Raw genomic sequence first — 24,891 nt, 5'->3', positions numbered from 1 at the left:
GTCTTATGATGGTGAATACCTCATTCAGGTAAAAGTTAAGTACTAAAGATGTTTGAGGGCATTGTTAAAGACTTGGTGGAGGAAGAGAGTATTAATCTATGCTTTTGGGGTTCAGAGTAGAATGGTTGCTGTACTGAGAAAATACAGCAATTCTATCTAGCCTTTGTATGAACTTGGTAGTGTATCTTAACTTAATAAGGTGATAGGGCAATTCCTAAAAGTCGTAAGATTTTGATTGCAGATTGTAGAGTTTGAAAAGAATTGAGATGTGTGGGAATGATGGGAAATGGGAGTAATGAATCATAGGTACTTTGTGGTAGTCCCTAAATACATTGTCTTAATTTACTTGGCTGACATATAAAAATGGATATTTTCTTTTTCACTTTTTACTTTTCTTATTCTCATTGATTTTTAAATTTTTAAAAATGCTTTTTTTCTTTTTTCCTTTTTCTATTTTGTAGATTTAAAGTTTTTATTTGAAAACCAATATTGAAAAGGTAGTGGGTTGCTGTAAGCCACATACTTTTGTGCTGTACCAGATCTTGGTCTTCAGTAATCATGAGAACCAGTTAAATAGTTGTGGCTTATTACATTGATATTTCAGGTTTTCTTCCCCTCGGATCTCAGTCTGCGGATGCCTGGCATGAATTCAGAGGACTATGTTTTTGACAGTGTTTCTGGGTAATAGTTGTCTTTTAATTTGATTTTTAACTTTCAGCTTTTATGATTTAGTTCTTTTTTGTTAATTTGATATTGATAAATCAGAGGTGGCTTTAGTGGGCTTTTACCTTTCCCTTACTACAATTACTATGATAATATCTTTGATAGAGAACATTTGCTTTAATTCATTTCATTTTGAACTCTTTGAACTATGTTTCAAGTTTCCTTAATTCTTGGTGCTGGTGATTTTTCTTCCCTTTAGTTTCTTTATGTGATAGTTGTAGAATGGACTCTAAATGAAGAGATGAGGGGATTAAATTATATCTCCAATGCCATCTGTTTCCGAAAGTCTGTGATTCTTTGTGAATTTAGGAATAAAATCATGAATACCAAGGCTTTTTAAGAAAATTATCCTCACTAGTAATAAATGAAGTCAACCTGTTTCCAACCTGACAACCTCTTCTTTTTATCATCACAAAATTATCTCTCACTCCGGGAATATGAAAATTTTCAAAGTTAATTAGAAACATTTATAAACACCTTCTGATTTTTAAAAGAGGCTAGGATTTCACTTTATAATTTTGTTTTGTTTTATGCATTTTCATATGTGTATCATATTTTGCAATGGAAGTTTTTTTTTTTAAGTCTAGGATTTTTTGGGAGTTGAGATATTCCTTATAGGCCTCCCTTAAGGTTCAGAAGTCACAAATTCAAATGCCTTTAGGGTCTGGGATAGGGTTTGACAAACTTTTTCTGTAATGAGTCAGACAGTAAATATTTTAGACTTTGTGACCATTCAGTCTTTGTTGAAACTACTCAGCTTGTAGTGCAAAAGCAGCCATAGATGATACATAAACAAGTGGTGTGGCAATAAAATTTTATTTACTGAAACAGGCATAGTTTGCCAACCGTTGGTCTAAGAAGGTTAAAAAAGACTTTGGGGCATCTATGAGTGGTAGTGCAAGATAATAGAAAATGAGGAGAATTGTGGAGTGCCTATCTAAGGATATTTAAATAAAATAAGGATAATTTTTTTGAAGTGCTGTGCAAACCAAATTGAATTTAATCAAAGGACCACCAGTCACCTGTTTGCAGCCTTTGCTAGGTAAATACCAAATTGGCAGCATGTCTTGTGAGGATTTCCTTCCAAAGTACTTTTCATTTATTAGTGTTTTTAATATCCTTAACCTCTGAATGTCTAGTTGTTAACATCACGTAGAATTTCTAGTGGGCATTTCATAGTTTCAAACCTGAGAGATTTGAAAATTTATAGGTTTCTAAGTACTTTTATCTAAGATTATATTTATCATGGAAAAGGTAGGAAATGGTACTTATAATATGGTCTGATCAATTGGATTTTTACTGGTAGTTTGCTATCTCAATACATCAATACATTTCAAGACTGAATTAAAGTATGTAAGAAGCTTCTAAGAAAGGAGATGCGAGATCTATGATACTTTTGTCCCATAGAACAATTTTTTAAACAAATCAATTTTACTGATACATATTAATAAAGCATAAATCCATCCAAAGTGTATAGTCAGTGGTATTCATTATCATTACATATTTGTGTATGCATCACTTCAGTCATGCTTAGAGCACTTTCATTATTCCAGTAATAATAATAAGAAACAAACAAAACTCATTACTTCTCAATCTCTCTATGCTTCCTTCTGCCATAAATAGCTGCTATTCTTTTTCCTCTCGCTGGTATATTAGTATTTATATTTTGTAAAAACAGTCTTATATATGCAATATCACCATATTTGTGTTTTACATGAGGTTTTACTACCTTATTCAGGCCCATGTTATAGTTTTTAGCTTTCCTTCTAGTAACATACATGTCCTTAGACTTTCCGTTTCAACCACTGTCATTCCCAGGTATTAGCTCTGCTAGTTACAAACACCATGATTTGCTTTCACCATTTCTATTCATTCCATAGGAACAATTTTGAATATACCCTAGAAGCTTCAAAATCACTTCGACAGAAGCCAGGAGATAGCACTATGACATACCTGAACAAAGGCCAATTCTACCCTATCACCTTAAAGGAAGTGAGCAGCAATGAAGGAATCCACCACCCTATCAGCAAAGTTCGAGTAAGTTCTGCTCTTGGTTCTCTAAGAAAGCTAGTGAGAGATTAATATTTCCCTGTCTGAAGTAGATCTAAACAAGGGTTTAAAATTGCAATTTTAAGCTTTAACTGTAAAACCTAATACTAAATAAGTTTTCCAGAAGATACCCTTTAGTGTCTTTATAGTTTAATGTACTCTCTTTCATAGAGTGTGATCATGGTAGTGTTTGCTGAAGACAAAAGCAGAGAAGATCAGTTAAGGCATTGGAAATACTGGCACTCCCGGCAGCACACTGCTAAACAAAGATGCATTGACATAGGTAAGTAGCTCAGGAGCCTGCTTTTATTCTCAGAGGTGCAAGCATCCAGTGTTCTAAATCCAATTATTTTTGGCAGTGATCGGCTTCCTGCCGAAAGCATTTGAATTTTTTGTGCCAGCTACTGATCTGTTCCAAATGCTGTCCTTGGCCTCCTGGAATCAGTGCTGTCTAACCATTACTTCCTTCATAAGGACCTGTACCCCATGCAGAGGGATTCCATATAACACTGGGACCAGAAGCTAAATGGGCAGCTAATTTATGTAATAGTTAACCACTTCTCAGATTGTACATTTTTTGAGGGGTGATGTCTTCTTTAAGAGATTCTGATTATTTGGAGATTATAACATGGAGAAAAAAGCAAATCAACAAATAAAATAAAACACTGCTGATACGCTGTTGCCTAACAGTCTTCCCTCATTATATGCTGAGCTATATTGCCCATCTCTTGTATCTTTAACTAGACCCAGAGATTTATCACTTGGGGCATAACAGCAACACAAATTTATATTTATTGTAGTAGCTTTATGAAGTCCTCTGTTCTTGCCCTGTGTATAATACTCATATAAGACCATCGTCTGTGTAACTTTTCCCCTTTATCTTTTGGAAGACCCATGCTCTCTTTTCAAAAGAATTAAAAGAACTGAGTTCTAATCTTGGCTCTATGGACTGGTTTTGTGACCTTGGGACAATTATTTAAGCTTGTTAGACTTAAATTTCCAAAGTTTGACATAATAGTATGAAACTAAATATCTCTAAGCTTGCCTCTATTACAAAAATTCTGTGATTCTTCTTTCATTTTTATAACTTTCAACTCAAACAAGATGTTAATTTAGATTATGCAGAGGTGATAAAATGAGAAACTGAATCTTACTTTGAACTACTACACTCTCATATTGAAATAAGAAATCACTAATTTCTTTTTCTTTTTCATCATTTCCCTAACAGCTGACTATAAAGAAAGCTTCAATACCATCAGTAACATAGAGGAAATTGCTTATAATGCCATTTCCTTTACTTGGGACATTAATGATGAAGCAAAGGTATGTAATAAAGTCCCAGGGGATCCTATATTTCCAGCTTTTTGAGTTTAATGATTTGACAACTGCTATTTTTTACATTATTACATTGTTTTCATTTCTGTGATAAGGAATAGAGATTAAGCTTTTCTAAGATGATAGTTTGTAGCCAAAATTCATGAAGCATATAAAAACAGGACCGGACTCATTTCTTTTATCAGAGCCAGCTGTATACTTTACTTTCTCTCTCTTCATTATTTTACATTTTCTGAAAGTAAAGCTTTCCAGACCTTAATAAAATTATCCTCCCCTTTCTATACTCCCCCTCTTCCAAAAAAGAGAAGTTTTCTTAACATATTTCAAAACATGTGGTCTAGTATGTGAAACATCAAAATGGATGTCAGAATCTGTTGAGTTATAGTCTGCTACTGCTCACTGTTTGACCTTGTGTCTGATTTCTCATTCACTTTGTCTTCCATTTCCTCATTTGTAGAGATAATACCTCTCTTTTCCCTCCATCTAGGGGTATTGTAAGGACTATTATGACAATGCCTATAAAGTTATTTGAGCTTGTTGGAGAAAAGTCCTTAATTTACAAGTTATCATTAGCTATACTTTGTTTCATATTTGTTCCTTACAAAGACAACTCATGTTAAGATTCTTCTTATCTTGTACTCTTTACAAATGAAGAATTGCCTCCAATTCAGGTGATGATTTTGGTAATTCTAAATCAAGGTTTTAGTACCCCTTTAAAGAAAATTAAATATTTTCTTGTCATCTCTGCCTTGTCCACAGCATTCTTCCCTTTAAATGTAATCCCTTTCCTCACTAAATTAGTAGAGTTTTGGTATTTATTTCTCTCTTTGGAATTTTTTTTTGACAATTGTTAAAAAAATTTGATTGGTCTTTGGTATTTGTTGCAGTATAAGGAATACTTTTCTCTATTAATAACTGGGTATAAACTTAAAATTACCTCCTGTTCTTTCTATTTTTTCATTTATTTATTCAACAAGAATTTTAGTAACTTATAGAATAAGATGTTCTATTAAATTTTGAGTATTACAAAATTTCATTTTATACTGTCTAAGGTTGCTTTTAAAAATCATATGACTAGATTCTTGAGAGTCATATTAAAATTATCCTATAATTTTTTTCCTTTCTTATTGTGGTTATCATGTCTAATGCAAAAGTGTATCATGTATCTTTAAGACTGTAGGATATATTAAGTTTGCTTCACTAGTCTGTAAGGAAGGTTAAGTTATTCTAATTACATGAAGCTTTCCTTGTTGACCACCTTGATCATACACAAATGTTAACAAGCTACTTAGTCTAGAATTTGGTGATTGATTAAATAGTGAATTCACTACAGAAGAACTAATAGGAAGAAAAGTAAACTTTCTATGTGCTAGCTACTAAGAACAACCTTTAAGAAGAGTTGGATCTGTGCCACCAGGGCTGCTTTCTGTTCTTAAAGCAAGCTAGAGAAATACTTCCTATTTACCATTAGGTACCAATTGAGAAATTGTGGAGGGGATGATTAAGAATATATGGGTCCTGAGTTCATTTCTCTGACTTATCTGTAACCTTGGGTTATTCCTTAGTTCACTAGTTCAGTTTTTCCCCTTTATTCCCATAGAAAAATAAAAAGACTAGAGTGGATAACTCTCTTCTTTGTTGGGGTGTTGTCAGGATTAATAAGTACTTGTCAGAGCACTTGGAGATCTTGGCTGAAAGGCTCTTATATGGGCAGGGTGTTTTCTTTGATGTGTCACTCCTTAGGGTGGGAATAATGAAAGCTAAGATGACTGATAGGGATAATGGCTTGTTTTATTCTAAAGGCCTATAGCACATTTGTATTTAAGAGAAATATTGTTGGAGGTGTGTCTTAAGTAACCTTAATATCATGGTTAATTGATGTAGGTAAATTCAATTTCATTGCCCTTTCCAGACCCCCAGCACTGACTTGATTTAAAAAAAATTTTTTTTTTTGACTGCTACGGGAAGGATGGTGTGCTATTTCCTAATGAGGCTGCTACCTTTTGAAGCTGATATCAGGCATCAACTTCAAGGGCATGTTGGAATTAAGTATCTAGATTTTTTGTTATCCCTGTCCAAACTGATGTTTTCTGTTTTGATACGTAAAGTAATTAATGCCCCAGGGCAGCTAGAGGAACAAATCATATATGCTGACTTCTGCAGTTGTAGGTTTGTTTTCATTTCTTTTGCTTAAAATATCCACTTTCTTTACCCAGTTTATTGTTCGCATTTAGAATGTGTTTGTTGATTCTCAATTGCAGTTCCTTCTCTCCCACAAACATAAGAGTTCACTGCAGATACGTAGCGTTTCCTCCCACTTCCCTTTCTTTTTTTTTTTTAGAAGGTACTGGGGATTGAACCCAGGACCTCATACATGGGAAGCAGGCACTCAACCACTGGATACATCCATTCCCCAATGAGAGTTCGTTTTTTTGTTTGTTTGTTTTTAGGAAGTACCAGGGATCAAACCTAGGACCTTGTACGTGGGAAGCTGGTACTCAACCACTTGAGCTACATCCACTTCCCATCTCACCTCCCTTTTTAAAAAGATATCTAACATACTCTTTTGGCTGTACCAGAATGAGTAAAACCAGAATTCTGACCCAGTTGTCAACATCTGAATCATCCATGTAACTTCTGCCTCCCACTTTGGTGGTTACTATATTTTGAAGATAATGTAGGTTGAATCTTGAACTTCTTTGCTTATGTTTCAGTTGAGAAAAACACTGCCCAGGCTAAGACTCATACTATCCCTGATTACTTTCTGTTCATCAACATAAACACTACCATGGAAACTTTAAGAAGTTTTGGCATTTGTGAAAAATCATTGATTTTGTAAGTGGTAGGGAAGAAGGAAGTTGCTTTGAGAAGCAGACATATCTGAGAAACAGTCCCCCGGGCAGCACTAGTCTATTATATAGACCTATTTCATTTATTTTATTGTACTCTATACATAATTAGATTTATTTAAGTAGTCAGGCATCTTTTAAAGAGTCAAATTTCAAGACATGCTAAAGTTCAAGAAATATGCACTTTTCATTGTGAAATAATCAGATTTTTTCCCTCCTGTTTTACATTTGAAATCAGCTGCAGAAAGAAGTAATTTTACCCCTGAAACTTTAAAAGATGGAGCTTTGGTGAGGTGCTGAAGTTTAGAATTGTAGTTCAAGGTATGAGGGCATGAGTCATGTGGGAAATAGAGGAATAGGAGATGACTAGGGGGTGCATAAAGGGAGGTGGAAGAAAGGTGAACCCAAACTGCAGTTCTGTAAACATTTTATCCAGAACTAGTTGTGTACCTTTTCCCTGTATTGCAAAAACTTATGACTTTATTCAGCAAATATCTGAGTGCCTGCTTTGTACAAGGTATTATGTTAGATCTAGGCTAATAACACTAGCATTGTAGTTCAGGTATATTGTAGGTCAAATAAGCTTTTGTGGAACAGCTTGAGATCCTGGTTTTAAAGGAAAAATGTGTTTATATCCCTTTACAAATGAACTTTAGGGACACAAATGATTTATTAATTAGGGGCTTTCTGTTCTGCTCCAGTTTCAGTATTTTCCTAAACCTGCTATTTATTTCCTAAGTAATTCTAGATAGGCTACACATCCTGGCTTAGTGTTTCTTTTCTTGCTTGAGTTGTAAATCTAAGAGTTTACAACAGCTTTGAGATTTGGTTAGTATGTGAAGTAACGGCCCTTTAGAGCCTGAAGATCTAAAATAAATAGAGGGAAAAAAGTTGGGAGAGGGAATTAACTTTTTTGAATGCTAGGCAGCATGCTATGATGCTTTACCTATATTCACATTTAGAAGGCAGTGCTACCTGCTCAGTATCCATAAAAAAGCACTCAGCCCTACAAATGATTATGTATTTGGTGATTGGTCACTGGAATGAGGCCTTTTGAGAGGGCAAGAATTTAGACTTTGAAATGGCTACAAAGTATTCTTGGCAGGGGAGATTATTTAAAAATATAAGAATACTTACTCATAAAGCAGCATTATGGATTCACCAATATAAATTGCTATAGTAAAAGTACACATTTGTTACTAGGAATAGTTTATGCTTCTTACTGAATGAATGATATTTAAATTTCCACTTCCCCTTAGTTAAAAATGAATGTATTTGAATCCAGTGGAAATTAGGCCAGCCAACTCCCAAGAAGTTCTATAATCCAAGGAATTGCTAATCAGAAAGGATATCTATTTTACTGTGTAGAAACATCTTTGATTATAATTAACTAGACAGTGTGGCAAATAGGAAAACATGTTTTCAGAGATTTCTTTGATCATCTATATGTGGCTATGATCTTAATGAATATTAAACTTTTTAAAAATATTTATTTTTTTATTGAGGTAAATCATTAATACATGAACATACATAAACAATAAATGTATAGTAAAAGTTGTGAACTTACCAAATAACTGCATAACATTATACAGGGATCCCATATATCATCCCACCAACACCACCTTGCATTGCTGTGAAACATTTGTTACAAACTATGTAACAGCATCATCAAAATATTACTAACTATAGTCCATATCTTACATTTGGTGTATTTTCCCCCAACCCACTCTATTACTTTTTTAAAATATATTTTTATTACAGAGTTTGTGAACTTAAAAAACCATCATGCACGTATGTAGAATTCCCATACAACAACACTCTTACCAACACACCACACCATGGTGGAATATTTATTTCAGATATGAGCTGATATCATCAGACTATTACCACCAACTATGGTCCATAATATACATTTGGCACATTTTTTCCATGCCACCCCATTGTCAACACACGTCTTTGGCATTGATGCAAGACTCTTGGCTGTTAACCACAGTTATTCACACCAATTGTATTTTTCCCATGCTTCTTCACATTTCCACCACCTGCAATAGTGACTTGTATCCACTCTAGCTCACAGAATGACTGTCTCGTATCTGTACCATCAGCCACAATTCTCATCCACTTCTGGGTTCACTGTGTTATTCCATGCCTGGATTATTCTCTAGTTTTCTTTCAATTGATGTTTACATCCCTCGTCTACCCTTTCGGCCACAATCCCATTTATAAACCAGCTGCTACTTACTATGATATGTTACTATTAAGTCTGTCCATTTCCACACTTTCACAGTTAATTAAAACTTCTACATACATTAAGCATCTGTAGTTTTTCTCAGCCCTTCTCTTATCGCCTAATAACCTACACTCTAGGGTTTAACTCCATGTGTTTATTCTTTGTATTTAGTTCATATTAATGAGGTCATGCAGTATTTGTCCTTTTGTGTCTGGTTAAGCAAAACTTTTAAAGATGTAGTAAATTCCAGGGATACAAAATATCTAACTAATAGTTGTATTTCGATAGGGACAAATATAAATCCTTTCACTAGAAGGTGGAAGAGGTGCTACTACCATTCAGAGGTTTAATTTTTTGAAAAAATAAATCTTCATTAAACCTTCCGTTTTTGATGACATTACTCACAGACAAATGGAACTGCATTTTTTTTTCGTGGTGGTATGATCTTATCTCTGAGGGTGACATAGCTGATTTTAACACACTGTTTTTCTCTTCATGGTTTAGTTCCGTACATTTTTTACCTTCATTATGTGTCTTGGCCAATGGAGAAGAGGAAAAGGGCAGTCAGAGATAGGAGAGAGGACAAGATCAGAGCATCTTGTTCCCTAGGGGGAAAACCCTGTCAAATGAGAATATGTTGTACTTTTACTTTTAATTAGAGTCTACCTGCTGTAAGAAGGAACTCCAAGAAGTTCTGAAGGATTGTCCTTCAGAGCCAAATGTTTTATGTGTCGCAGGAAGGCCTATGTTACAAAAGAAAGAGATTAAAATAGAATTTGGAGTCTGACTAGAAGCTTTACCACGAGGTACTCTGTGTTTGGATGGAGCATTGGTATCTTTCTCTTTTGTCTCCTTGTCTCAGCAAAAGTATATGAAGTTCCTGGTGATGGATTATTGAGGCTAGTTATTCTCTAAAAGAGGGGTGTAGCCATTCTGGTAATTTGAACTTAAAGACTTTTTGTATGTGCTTGTGGGATGTAGGTTTATGAGTTTAATAACAGTTTGTTGTTTTGTCTAAGCATAATATTTGGAATTCATTGTGAGAGCAATTTTTAATTTGTTTGGACTGAGCATATTGCTGGCATTTATAAGGATTCCATTCTAGTGAAGTATCAATCAAGTGCTCCATTAAAATAAGGTGTTGCCAGTTTGGTTGCATTAAACAGGGACGGGTTTGGTTTGTTTCACAACTATAATTTTCAGTGTGAATGGAGGGAGGAGGGGGAGAAGTGAGTCAGATATCTTACTTGCAATTGCAATTAAATGAAGGCAGGAGGTCTAAAACTAAAGTGTGTGTACTTCCTGGCCTAGATAGATCCTAAGGCTTAGAAAGAAATCAGGAAGTGTTGTTACTTTTAAAACAAAGAATAAGAGACTTTTAGAGTTTTAGACAGATCGCAAGTCTAACTAGATTAAACTGGAATGTACGTATGTTTCTATCTTTAAAACCATAGGCAAACTGAAGATAGAAGTGGAGGGCTTCAGTTGAGATTCATTCAGCTTCACCCATCTCCTCTTTGCTTTTAAGCACTTTGAAAATGCGTATTTATTAAAGTAAAAAGCATTTTTTATTCCAGAGAGATAGTCACTTTCCTTTTTAGGTAATGAATAGTCTAGAGTTATAGTTTGATCAGTATAAGAACATCCTTGATTAGAAATTTGTGGAGAATGCCTTTAACTGAAATGGAATAACTTTACTTGGTAATTTGAAAGTTTGCTTCAGAGAAACTGTTCTGGATATGATTGTGTGGATGGTTTTTTCTTTAAACTTCTTGACTTTTTTTTTTTTTGCTAGTTTTGTTTGACTTTGGCTTGAAAGCATTTCAAGGAAAGTACTCTGTAGTGTCTAAGCAAGAGATTCTGTCCAAATGTAAAATACATTGAAGCATGGTGGAAGTTTAGAATCCACGGTAACAATAGGTTACATTTATTACAGCACATGCCTGAGGGTAAGAGCCAAGTGTATGATGTCTCTGATTGGACAGGTGAGACACTTGGCAGCTGAAGAAAGCTTTGGTTTGGTAGTGAAACTTGCATCTTGTAAAACGGGTTTGAAGCTCCCGTGTCTGTTTAGCCACTATTTCTGCTGTAACTTGGATTAGTTTTTCTTTCTTTCTCTCTGTTTTTTTTTTTTTGTTGTTGTTGTTGTTGTTAATCTTTTCCCTTCCCCCACTCTGCCACTGTCAAGAAACAATAGACTCCTCTATAGAGCTTTCTTCTTTGACAGCTTGTCACCTTAACCCTCCTCCTCCTAGCTCCTTCCTGGAAATTCCATCTAAGGTGGTTGTCTAAATTTGCCATTTCAATCATTTTTACTACTTATAAACTAAATTTGACTCTAACCTAACATTATTAGTTACTGAATTTACCTTGAATAAAGGTTTCAAAGCAGCATATATGTATACATGGGGCCTTGGGGTCCATATTTCTTTTACATGGCAGCCATGTAGCTCTTGTATATGCAAGACTCCAAATCCTCTAATAAGTGGACTCTCCACATGATTTGTTTAGAGACTTTTTCTTTAGTTTGTTTTAAGTGGAAAATACCTTATAATTAGTAATTTTGGTTGGAAGTAAGTTTACCTGCCAAGTCTTCCTTTATGACCCATATTCTGTACCTAGTGATGATGGAATGTGGTCTGTTTGCTTTGTGTCATACTGGCATCCAGTTTTGTGTATTACAGGGCATTCTATTTATATGGGACCACAGGGGCCAAATCACTGTATCTGCCAAGTGTCCTTAAGTTCACCATGTCCTGCTAATAGGGATATGATAGAGGCAAGAATAATATATGGGTACATCCAGAATATTTTTTTCTCTCTCTCTTTCTCTTCCTCCCTTCCTCCTTCCCTCCCCCCACCGTGTGACTTTTCCCCTGGCTCTCTGCAATCTGTGCAGATACCAAAGATGATGTGTGGAAAGTGTGGGAAGGAAGCACTGTGGCAACATCAAGGGTGATGACTAGATCCTTGTTTTTTCTTCAAGGAAACGCCTCTCTTAGATGTGAGATGATTTCATGTTAGTGCTTTTCTCTTCTCACTTCCCTATCGTCTCTGCCCTTTGTCTTTACAATTCTTTTTCTTTTTGTTTGATGGTCTTTTGATAGTAACACATAATAGTTTCTACATTTTAAGTCTTTTTTAGTTCATGTTAGTATCCTTCTGTAGTGGGATTTTTATTTTTATTATCAGTTGAGTTTAGTAGTGGAAATGGATTCTACTTCTGAGTTTATGATTCAGTTTATACTACTTGAGCTTAGCTAACTATCAAGGCAACACATATAGAGGTAAGAAGTGGAGGATATGCAGGACTCATACAGACTAAAACAATTAGGGTTTCTATTTATTTTTTTGGTTGGGGGAAAGTGTCTTGCTATTTACTAATCAATAAATTTTTGTGTCTAATTAGACTTTAGCCAAAAATTGGATCTTAATTTCTTAATTTAAACAGCTTCCTACTCCATTGGCTTCAGTTGATATTTTTAACTTCATATAAACATATTGGAATAATAATGATTTTATTCACTTTAATTAGTACTGTTGGATTTGAGGTCATCATAAGCTACTTTATTGACCTCACATTTTAGTTTCAATGGATTTCTCCTTTAAGAAGAACTACTTAGAGATGTCTCAGAACAATCTTTTTGACTGATTTGGAGAAGAATTAAACTAACTCTTTTCCAGGATTTCTACTTTGAATTTACTAGATCAATTACATCCCAGAAACAAAATTATGGGTATAATATCTATCTTTGGCTAAATTGAATTTGATGCTCGAATGGGTTAAAATGATAAAGACTCCTAGAGGCAACTGGGACTGTATCCAAGACAGCTGCAACTGTCTCTAATGAGCCACGTCATCAGTTAGGTCTTGTGAGTTATATGTGAAGTCAAATAGGAAGCTTGGCACAGGCTAGCTGTTTGTTTTGAAATATAGCGTCCTTTGATTTTATGCTTCATGATATTAAAAAAATACCTTCTGCAGCCATTTGGGGGTCACTTTTTCAATTATAGCCATTCTGGTGGGTGTGAGATGGTATCTCATTGTGGTTTTGATTTGCATTTCCCTGGTGGATAATGAAATTGAGCTTCTTTTCATGTATTTAATGCCCATTTGTTTATCTTCTATGGAGAAATGTCTATTTAACTCTTTTGCCCATTTTTAAATAGGATTGTCTTTGTTATAGGAGTTCTTTATATATTCTGGATATTAACCCTTTATCAGATAAATGGTTTCATAATATTTTTTCCCATTCTATAGGTTGTCTTGATAAAGTCCTTTGATATACAAAAGTTTTTAATTTTGATTAAGTACTGTTTATCTTTTTTTTTTTTTCACTGCTCAAGCTTTTGGTATGAAGTCTAAGAAACCATTGCTTAATACAAGGCCCTGAAGATACTTCCTTCTGTTTTCTTCTAGGAGTTTTGTAATTTTAGTTTTTGTATTCAGATGTTTGATCCATTTTGTATATGGTGTGAGGTGTAAGGATCTACCTTCAATCTTTTGCTTATGGCTATCCAGTTCTCCCAGCAACATTTGTTGAAGAGGCTGTTCCTTCCCCACCCAGTGGATCTAGCGACCTTGTCAAAGCTTAATTTGGCTGAAGATGTGAGAGTTTATTTCTGAACTTTAAATTTGATTCCATTGGTCTATGTCCTTGGGCTAGTACATGCTGTTTTGGTTACTGTAGCTTTGTAATTTTTAAAATCAGAATGTATGAGTTCTCTAATTTTCTCTTCTTTTTCAAGGAGGTTTTGACTATTTGGGGCCACTTTCCCTTCCATATGAATATGACGATTGTCTTTTCCATTTCTGCAAAGAGGGCTGCTGGAATTATGATCAGAATTACATGGAATTTGTATATCACTTTGCATAGAATTGACATCTGTTAGTTTCCTAGCTGCTAAAATAAATACTGTGTAATAGGTTAGCTTAACAACAGGAATTTATTGGGTCATGGTTTCAAGAGCATTGTTTCAGAGGCTAGAGGCTTGCTTGCTTTGGGGTTGGTATCTTCTGGCTGGCCAGCCATTTTTGCTGTTCCTTGGTTTTTCTGTCATATGGCAATGCACATGCTGGGTAACGTCTTCTTTCTATTCCTGTCTCGTTAACTTCCAGCTTCTGACTGCTCCCTGTGGTGTGTCTCTGACTTTCACTATGCTTATAAAGGACTACAGTAACCTGGATTAAAGCTTAACTTGACTTAGGCTTTACCTTAACTGAAGTAATGTCTTGAAGAGATCTTATTTACCTTGGGTCCATACCCATAGGACCAGGGTTGAGACCTGAACATACCTTTTATGGCATGACATGATATAATCCCCAACAATGTCATAGCACTTAGTCTTCCAGTCCATGAATATGGATTGTCCTTCCATTTATTTGGGACTTCTTTAATTTCTTTCAACAGTGTTTTCCCTGTACAAGTCCATTACATCCTTGGTTAGATTTTATTCTTAGATATTTGACTCTTTTAGTTGCTATTGTAAATTTTTTTTTCTTGAGTTCCTCTTTGGATTGTTCATTACTAGTTTATAGAAATACCACTGATTTTTGCATGTTGATCTTGTATACCATTGCTTTGCTGAATTTGTTTATTAGCTCTAAGAGCTTTGCTGTGGATTTTTCAGGATCATGTATAGGATCATGTTATCTTCATATAGGAAGAGTTTTACTTCATTTCCCATCTGAATGCCTTTTATTTATTTTCTTGCCTAATTACTCTGGCCAGAGCTTCTAGTACAGTGTTGAATAACATTGGTGACAGTATGCATCCTCGTCTTATTCCTGCTCTTAGGTGAAAACTTTCATTCTTTCACTATTGAGTATGATATTAGCTGTGGGTTTATTTTCATTTATGCCTTTTATGTTGAGGAAGTTTCCTTTGATTCCTAGTTTTTGAGTGCTTTTATTAGGAAGTGGTGTTAAATTTTGTCAAATGCCTTTTCTGCCTCAATTGAGATGATGTTGTGGTTTTTTTGTTTGTTTGTTTTTGTTTTTAATTTTTTATTTTTTTGGTACTGGGACCAGAGGTTGAACCTGGGACCTTTCATATGTGGGAAGCCAGTGCTCAACCATTGAACCACATCAGCTCCCTTGAATTAGTTTTTTTGTTTGTTTGCTTGTTGTTTGTTCGTTCATTTTTTTAGGATGCACCAGGAACTGAACCTGGGACCTCCCAGGTGGGAGGCGGGTGCTTTTTTCCTTGTTTCTATTAATGTGGTATATTAAATTAATTGATGTTCTTATGGTGAACCACCCTTGCATACCTGAGATAAATCTCTCTTGATCATAATGGATAATTCTTTTAGTGTGCTGTTTGCTAGTATTTTGTTAAGGATTTTTTCCATATATATTTATGAAGGCTGTTGGTCTGTAATTTTCTTTTCTTGTGATATATTTATTTCGCTTTGATAATAGGGTGATTCTGGCTTCATAGAATGAGTTGTGAAGTATTCCCTCCTCTTCAGTTTTTTGGAAGAGTTTGAGCAGGAATCATATTAATTCTTCTTGGAATTTTTGGTAGAATTCTTTTGTGAAGCCATCTGGTCTTGGGCTTTTCTTTGTTGGGAGGTTTTTGATCACTAATTTAATCTTTTTTTTTTTTTTTTTTTTTTGAGGTACCAGAAAAAGAACCCAGGACCTTGTACATGGGAAGCAGGCACTCAACCACTTAAGCTATACCTGCTCCCCAGATTTAATCTTACTTGTTACTGGTTTGTTGAGATCTTTTTCTTGAGTCAGTTTAGGTAGGTTGTGTGCTTCTAGGAATTTTTCCATTTCATCTGGGTTATCTAATTTGTTGGTGTACAGTTGTTCACAGTATCCTCTTATAGTCCTTTTCATTTCTGTGGGATAGGTAATGTTTACCCCTTTTCTTTCTTGAATTTGGTTATTTGTGTTGTCTCATTTTTTTCTTTGTCGGTCTAGCTAAAGATTTGTCAATTTTATTGATCTTTTCAAAGAAGCACCTTCTGGTTTCATTGATTATCTGTTTTTAAATTTCCAAATTTCATTTATCTCTGTTCCAATCTTTATTTCCTTCCTTCTGCTCACTTTGGGTTTATTTTGCTCTTCTTTTTCTTGTTCCTTCAGATGTGAGATTAAGTCTGTGATTTGAGGCTTACCCCTTTCTTCTTCTTCTTTCTTCCTTCCTACTTCCTTCTTCCTTCTTCCTCTTCTCTGCACTCACATGCTGGGTACAATAACTATATACAGGCATCCTTATGCAGTCCTGCCAGTGACAGGAGAATAAGCAGGGGCTAACACACCCAGGTTGCTCCAGTCCAAGGACAGGGTCAGGGCTCCAAAACAAGGTCTAATGGGTGTCATGTTGCAAACAAAAACAGTAATGTGGGCCTGTAATGAAGCATTTAGAGCTATAAATTCCCCTCTGAATACAATATTCCCTCTATCCCATGAGTTTTGATATATTGTGTTCTCATTTTCATTCATCTCAAGATATTTCCTGATTTCCCCTGTGATTTGTTCTTTGACCCATTGATTCTTTGAGTATGTTGTTTAACTTCCATCTATTTGTGGATTTTTCTTTTCTACCTCTATTATTGACTTCTAGCTTTATTATTTTGTGGTCAGAGAAAATGCTTTATATAATTTCATTCTTTCAAAATTTATTGAAACTTCTTTTGTGACCTAACATGGTCTATTCTGGAGTATTATTCATGTGCACTTGAGAAGAATATGTATTCTGCTGTTTTGGGATGCAGTGTTCAGTATATGTCCATTAGTTCTAATTCATTTATTGTAGTGTTCAGGTTCTCCATTTCCTTATTGATCTTCTAATTGTTCTATCCAGTGATGAAAGTGGTATATTCAAATTTTAACTATTATTATAGAGGTATCTATTTCTCCCTTCAATTTTGTCAGTGTTTGTATTTTGGGGCACTGTGGTTAACTGCATAAATATATATGGTTATTATTTCTTCTTGATAGATTGACCTTTTTGTTAGTATTTAGTGTCCTTCTTTGTCTCTTATAACAGCTTTTGACTTAAAGTATATTTTGTCTGATATTGGCAAAGCTACTCCAGCTCTTTTGTGATTGGTATGCATGGAATATTTTTTCCATTCTTTCACTTTCAACCTATTTGTGTCTTTGGGTCTAAGGTGAGTCTCTTGGGAAAAAGCATATAGTTGGATTATGCTTTTTGTAATTTATTCTGCCAATCTGTGTCTTTTGATTGGGGCATTTGATCCTTTACTCTCAGTGTAATTACCGAAAAGGCAGGATCTTTCAGCTGCTTCAGCCACTGTGTCCTTTGCTTCTTATATGGCGTGTCCTTTTTTGTCCTTCTTTTCCTTTATTGAAGTCTTTTGTGTACAGTTGATGTTTTGTGATGTAAGTGATTTATCCCTTTCTCTTTTCCGTTTTTGTATAAATTTTCAGTACTTTTTTTGCAGTTACCTTGGGGTTTGTATTAAACAGCCTAAGCCTGTAACACACTAATTTGAAAAGATTCCAATTTAAATTCAAGAGCATACAATGCCTCTGCTCCTGTACCTCTCTGTTTCCCTCTTTATGTTGTTTTTGTTACACAATACCTCTTTATATTTTGCATGTCCATAACATGGAAATATTATGCCTTATCCAATTGTATTCTAAATTTTATAGGGAATAAAGAGTAGAATTACCTACTGAGGATACAATAGTATCGAATTTTGCACTTACCCATGTAATTACCTTTACTGGATATCTTCATTTTTCGTACGGCTCCAAGCTACTGTGTCTAGTCCTTTCCTTTCAACCTAAAGAACTCCCTTTAGCATTTCTTGTAAGGCAAGTATGGTTTCTCTTGTCCTGTCTTCTATTTGCTGATTCTTTCTTTTCTCTTGAAAACCTCTGGTGTATTTTCAATCTCCATTATCATGTTTTCCATCCCTGTAAGTTCTATTTTGTTGGTATTTTTAAACCTTCTAATTGTTTTTGTTTATGCAGTGTCTTTTTTATATCCTTTAGTTCTATGTCCATAGTTAGTTTATTTCTATTCACATTTCCCTTTAACTCTTTGAATTGATTTAGGAGATTTGACTGAATATCTTTGATTAGTGGTTCTAATTCTTTTTCCTCTGAAGTTTTTATTTATTCCCATGAATGAACCAACCTATTTCTCTGTATAGCTTGTGATCTTTTGTTGCAGTCTGGGCATTTGATTTTGATGTGCTAATTCTGGAAGTCATTTTCCCCTTCTTGCTTGGGGTTTTATTGCAGATTGGCTGTATGCTAAGGCTCTTCTTCAACACTTGGTCCAGTTTATTCTGAACCTTTAGAGCATTAGAGCAACCTGTGTGTAACAGTTTGGATTTCCTCACTTCTTTTGTACCTGCCTCTTGCCCTGGGTATACACAGTCACTTTTTAGATTACCCCATTATGTGTGACTCTTTTCCTCCAGGAGAGGAGTTCCTTTCCTCTGTTTCTCCTCAGGCGTCCTGGGCTGTTTTCTTTTTTCCTTATACAAATTTTCCTACATAGCAATTGTAATTTGCTTAATTCCTGTCCTGTACTCCAGGCTGCCTTTTCACTCCAGCTCTACCCTGCTTTACAATGGTTCAGTTTCCCCTTTTCATGTGGCTTTTCTTCCTCCAGTTACTTTACATTAGGGGACCCTGACCATCAAAGCCAGATAGGGTCAGTGTTCAAAAATACCCAATTTTTTTCATTTAGGTGCAATTTTTTCATTCAGTCATTAGGGACCAGGCTGGAGTGTTCACAGCTTGCAATAGAATAGTTCTGCAGTGGGTGGCTCTGGTTTCCAGGGGACCACTTGGTATATGCATGCACGCCAACTGCTAGGGCCCCACCTTGGGTCTACATGGCTTTGGGTCCCCACACTTGAAATGTTGCTGTGGTTGGGGACCATAGCAGTGGCAGGAAATGCCTTGGCCAGACCGCTGCCACTGTATGTCTCTTATATCTTGTGGGACTGAGCCTAGGCATGGGGTACAGACTAGCAAGGCCATACCACACTCTTTTACCCTCTTTTTTTTTATCCTGTGCATTTTTTCCCTTTGATTCAGCATTTGTGGAGTCTTTCTCCAGTCTCTTTCATCCTCTGGAGTTTTAAGTGAGTTGAATCTGCTCTATTTGCTATCTCTAAGGAGAAAACTTCCCAGGGATGTCTTATACCACCATCTATGTGATGTCGCTCTTTATTTTGCCAATACTTTCTTTTTGTGAATTGGAGGGTGAAAATATTTCTGTAACTTTCCCCCCCAAAGTAAAATCACTTGTTGAAGTTCACATATCTGACTATTCTCTTTAGACTTAAACAGTCAGCATGTTTTACCGAAATTGTGCCTTGGATTTTAGTGTATAAATAAAGCCCCAAAAGAGTGAGTTGGGTTTGTTTTTGTTTTATATATCAATGTTACCATTTACTGAGTTAACACACAAAAATACTACAGTAATAATAAATCTACTTTAGTCAGTGGTTACACGGTCCCCTTATTTTTGTTTATTCTTCAGTCTTGAGGGATTTGGTATAGTGTCCAGTCTGACTGCTTCAAACTGAGAAGGGACATAGATATTATGGGGCAGATGGAAAGATTTGTTTTGCTTGCAGTTGAAGATACTCATCTTACTTTTGGTGTGGGGCTGGTCCATCATCATAATTTTGTTAGTTGTCCAGAGCAAATCTGAGGAACTGGAGAGTAGGAGTTGGCCGTGTATCTGCTGGGTTTCAGGCTCAACCAGCATAGGAACAATCCGAAGACGTTAAGTCTCTGAGAAATATACTTAACAGGTAAATTGAAAATTGTAGGTTCAAATAAAAGAAGTAGAAGAATCATGATTAGGGAATTTATGGATGAGTATAACTTTGTTACATAGTGGAAATAGTTTATCATATATTCCCAGATAAAGCCTGCTGAGGGGATGTTAATTTCATGAGGTTATGTGGCTTGTCTGTGGTGTCTGGACGTCCCTATGGCCCTCTGGAGCACTTTTGTTTGAGACTTTGTTTACTGTGGCGGTTGGTGAAGTCTTTCTGAGACTTTCATAAGTGAAACTTCAAGAATGACCTCCCAACTCACTTTGAAATCTCTTAGTCATTAATTTAATATTTCCCCCTTTTGATCACGGTCTTTCTCGAATTACATTGCTAATTCATACTTGTAATAATCTCTCAGTACCTGGATGGCTCATCCCTGGGAGTCATGTCCCACATTGGAGGGTGGGGGGTGAGGGAGATTGAGTTTTTGCAGAATTTGGCTTAGAGTGAGACTACACTTAAGTAATAAGGAGGTTTTCAGGTGGTAACTCTTAGGCATTAAGTATAATTAGACTTAGTTTCATTGTTACAGGAATAAGGTCATAAGTTCAAGCTTTGAGATTGAGGGCTTGGCTTACTGGCCTGTTTCTTTTATTAGGCTTTATATATTCCAGAGCTTTTGACCATCTTATTTGAGAAAGTAGCCAGATGTCCCCAGGAGAGAAGTTTAATATTTTGTTAGCTACTGTGTGGGCCCCCATCTATCCAGGAAATATACCTATGACAACAAGAACACCTTTATATCCTCCAGAATTATATAGCTATATAATGTTCACAGTGTTCAAAAGGACTTGTCTGTTGGGACACCTGACCATGTCCCATCTTACCAGGCTTCTATTAATTGACAGGTAGCAACATTCCCGTACATGCCCACATTGTTGACATTTAACATTGGTGTAGTACCTTCGTTACGGTTGATACAAGAATGTTAAAATATTATTGTTAGCTATAGTCCCTAATTTACTTTAGGTACACTTTCCCCCTATATGCACCCCATTACTAATGCCTTGTATTAGTGACATACTTTAAAAATAGATCCTGAAAGAACATTCTTATTTTGTGTTTTTAACCACAATCCTCTGCCACCACTGGGCTTATTGTATATACAGTCCCATATTTTATCCTCTAGCTTTCCTTCTGATAATAAATATAACCCAAAACTTCCCCTTTCAATCACATTCACATACATTCTTCAGTGCTATTAGTTACACTCATACTTTTGTGCTATCATCACCTCTGTCCATTTCCAAACTACTACAGTCAACCTAATTATAAATTTTGCACAGATTAAGCATCAACTCCCCATTCTTTACTCCCATTTTATCTCCTGGAAAATTAAAATTAAAATTTATTATCAGATGTTTGCACTTTACCTGCTGGGAAATGACCCTCTGATGTTGATCTCATTTTGATCATACTGTTTCCCTTTGTTTTTTATTTTCTTTTGAAGAATAATATTGGCGAAAGAAGCCAATTGTGTGAACAATATTGTATGGCTGCCATAATGCTTCCTGGAAAAATCATTATAAATTAGTTTGAGATCTGATTTCTTGTTGGTTTTTACGGTGGTAAGCATTTGAAATAAAAAATCTGTACAAATTAATTCTTTGATAATGTAAATCACTTTTTTGTTATTTTTGTTTTCCTTTCATTTTCAAGCTGAAGTTTGAAATTAAAATTAAATCTTTTGAAAAGTGCAAAAAGCATGAATTCTCAGCCAAGAATGAGGAAGTTTTTAGAAAAATGGGCTGAACATTTAAAAAGGAATCTTGCAGAGCATCTTTGGCCTGTTGAGCAGTTTATTTGTGTGGTTAGTGTTTTTTTCTTCTAGTAATTTTGAGTGGGAACATTAGTTGCTCACCTTTTCAGATTTATGTTCTCATTATCTGAATCAATTCAAACTTTTCCTCAAATAAGCGACATGGAATAATGTGAAACAGAGAAAAACGTAATTATTTCAGTTCTTAAAGTTCTATTTCTGAGTTCTTTACAACATTCTAGATCTGTATCATTCAGCCTACTCTCAGACTTCAGAAATAGGACTTCTAAAAAGAGAGTGTGTATGTGTATGTGTGTGTACTTTATAAAGAAGTAGTAGTAGTTGGATGTATAATAATCTACCCTCTTACCTCTTTCCCATCATCTGCAGTAGATAATTGAATTTTTTCTGTAATCATATCTACTGAAAGTATTTCTCTACACAATGTGAATGGTCTACATATTTGTTTTATCCAGATTTAGCTGACTTGGCTTATTGTCTTATTTAGAGAGTTGCACATTAGGTAGACCCAATCTCAAATGTTAAAACTATGAAGAACAAAATTCCTATCTTGTTGCTTCCAAAGGATTCAAAGGAGAGGTTTGGCCTGAATTCCTATACTTGCCTTCTTGACTTTTTTGGGAGTGCTGCTGATTAAAGATTGTCACCTTTCTAAATAAAGATCCTAGAGAGAGAATTTATCCTAGTCTCTTTCATGAGTAAAGGTTACATTGATAAAGTCTGTGTGATTCTATGGGCAAAATAATGTATTAGTGAGATTACACTGGATATTTTGTCCAGAATTCACTTAGATAGAAAATGGAAATACTGAATTACCAAATGGGAAACAATAACCTCCTCCCTATTTACCACATTATGATGATGTACAAAGAAACTAATATCTACACAACTTTTAACAATTTAGGAAATTATTTAAATCAGGGGCCAGCAAACTATATCTCTTGGGCCAAATCTAGTCAGCTACCTGTTTTTGTACATAAAGTTTTACTGAGAACATCACCACACCCATTTGTTTACTTATTGTCTGTGGCTGCTTTTGCACTGTAGGTACTTTATAGAGTTGAGTAGTAGTTATGGCCCACAAAGGCTAAAATACTGTCAGGTCCTTTTATAGAATAAGTCTACCATATCCTGATTTAGACAAATATATGCAAAGCTATTTTATATGTTCACATTTTATGTATTCTTAGCCATAATAATTCATTGCTCCCTGTGCATTTTTCCTTCTTTTATTAAAAACATTTGTTAAGCATATGCTATGTACCAGGCTCTAGGAATAGAGAGATAAGATATTTTCTCTCTTCTCAAGGAAGTTACTAAAAGTTTAGTGAGAAAGACAATCCAAATCATGCCTTGCATTATAGTTCAGTGTTAGGAAAAAAACCTTCATCTGGACATACAAGTTCATCCACAAACCTAAACCCCTCCAAAAACCAAGTATAACATGAATAATAAAAATAAGAAAATATGAGAATGTTCTCTCATGAACTCTAATAGATTTATAATACTAATACAGGGTGCTAATAATTGGGTGTGTTGGGGAAAAATACCAAAAGTAAGATATGGGCTATAGTTAGTAGTAATATTTTGATGATGTTCTTTCCTAATTTGTAACAAATGTTTCACAGCAATGCAAAGTGTTGTTGGTGGGGTGATATATGGACCCCTGTATGATGATATGTATGTTTGTTTTGTAACTTCACAACTTTTACTATACGCTTGTTTCTGTATGCTCATGTTTGATTGATATACTTCAATAAAATTTTAAAAGTGTTTAGTAGGCTTCTAATATTTACTTTTTAGTATCTTATGAACTATGAGTATTTGAGCATTTGCCTGACTATACTGAATAACAGGATTGGGCAAAACACTTTAATTTATATCTTTCCATTGGTTTAAATGAATATTTTTCTTGCCTCCATAAAAATTTTTTAATTAAAAAAAACTGATGGTATATATATAAGTAAGTGTGAGAATATCTGATCTCTTTAAAGAAAGGGAACTATTATATTTGGATTTGTGTTAATAACCTCAAAGAATTTTTGAGGCAAAGGAGACCTTTTGTAGATCAAAGTGTATAAGTATATAGAAGATTAACCACTTTATAGCATGTCCCTATTGATCGTCGTGCTTGTTCTTGACTTGGATCCTGCTGTGAGTGGCCTAATGAGTCCCCATTTTTCTTTCTCGGAGTCTTTAATCCACAATTCTTTTTCCTTAAGTGTCTGGCCTAGTATGCTTATATTTCACTTTTTTTCACTGCTCCCTGTTATGTCTGTGTATTTATCCAAACAAGGAGACTTTTTAAAAAAAGCTGAATTAGAAATGCCCTAAACTTTCTTTGATAAATTTAGGAAACTGCCAAGTTGGGAAATAATTGATTTTTAAAATATGAGGAAAATGTATGTAAGTAAAAGATTGCAGGTAACCACAAATAATAGGGTAATGCCTCTCTGAAGCCTCCATATTTATACTGATCCTGGAATTTGGCTCCTGCTTAATTCTGCTTTGAATAGAAACTTGAAACTGGGAAGCAAGGGGAGGTTAGGTTTTAAGTTGGATTACCATGAAATCCTCTTGTAAAGCAGAATATACTTTGGGGCATAGACTTCCTGGAATTGTTGAGGGTAAAGTGTAACTTTCCCAGGCAGCCTAGAATGATAGAAAAAAGTTTAGGTTTTCTATCTGGTTGTAAAATGGAAAATACAGTGGGTTGTTACTTTTACTTTATGTGCACAATTATTTGGACTTTTTATTTTTAGCCTGGATCTTTCCCATAGGTTGTCTCCTTTACTTGTATATGAAACATTTAAAAATATATATGTTGGAAAATACATGAAGTCAAAACAAAAAATTACCGTCATGAATCTGAAGTTCATATGTGCCATTTTTTGCCTGTTATATATACATAGATCTAATTATTTACAAAATTAAAGCAATTTGCTTATTTACTAGAAATAAATAAGAGAAATGAGAAAAAACCCCTAATAGGGAAGATAAGGCAATCATAGCTAGGGCACTGTGATAAGTACTGAGAAGCCTATGACCTAGCTTACCCAGTATTTACAGTTTAGTCAGGGAAATGAAGCATACACATATAAAAATTGCAACCATTCCAGATAGTAAATAAAAGCCAG

General features: G+C 35.0%; 1 protein-coding gene across 1 annotated transcript in view; it reads left to right on the top strand.

Annotated features, from left to right (window-relative positions):
* Window positions 1–24,891, top strand: part of GRHL1 (grainyhead like transcription factor 1) — a 56,083-nt gene that overhangs the window by 8,870 nt on the left and 22,322 nt on the right. The window contains exons 5-8 of the mRNA XM_004457211.4: window positions 605–681; window positions 2,604–2,760; window positions 2,944–3,055; window positions 4,001–4,095. Of these exons, the coding sequence (XP_004457268.1) occupies window positions 605–681; window positions 2,604–2,760; window positions 2,944–3,055; window positions 4,001–4,095 (441 nt within the window). The remainder of the gene's footprint in view (window positions 1–604; window positions 682–2,603; window positions 2,761–2,943; window positions 3,056–4,000; window positions 4,096–24,891) is intronic.

Source organism: Dasypus novemcinctus, chromosome 25 (genome assembly GCF_030445035.2).
Source record: "Dasypus novemcinctus isolate mDasNov1 chromosome 25, mDasNov1.1.hap2, whole genome shotgun sequence".
Classification (NCBI taxonomy): Eukaryota; Metazoa; Chordata; class Mammalia; order Cingulata; family Dasypodidae; genus Dasypus; species Dasypus novemcinctus.
This window is presented reverse-complemented; position numbering and strand designations above follow the sequence as displayed.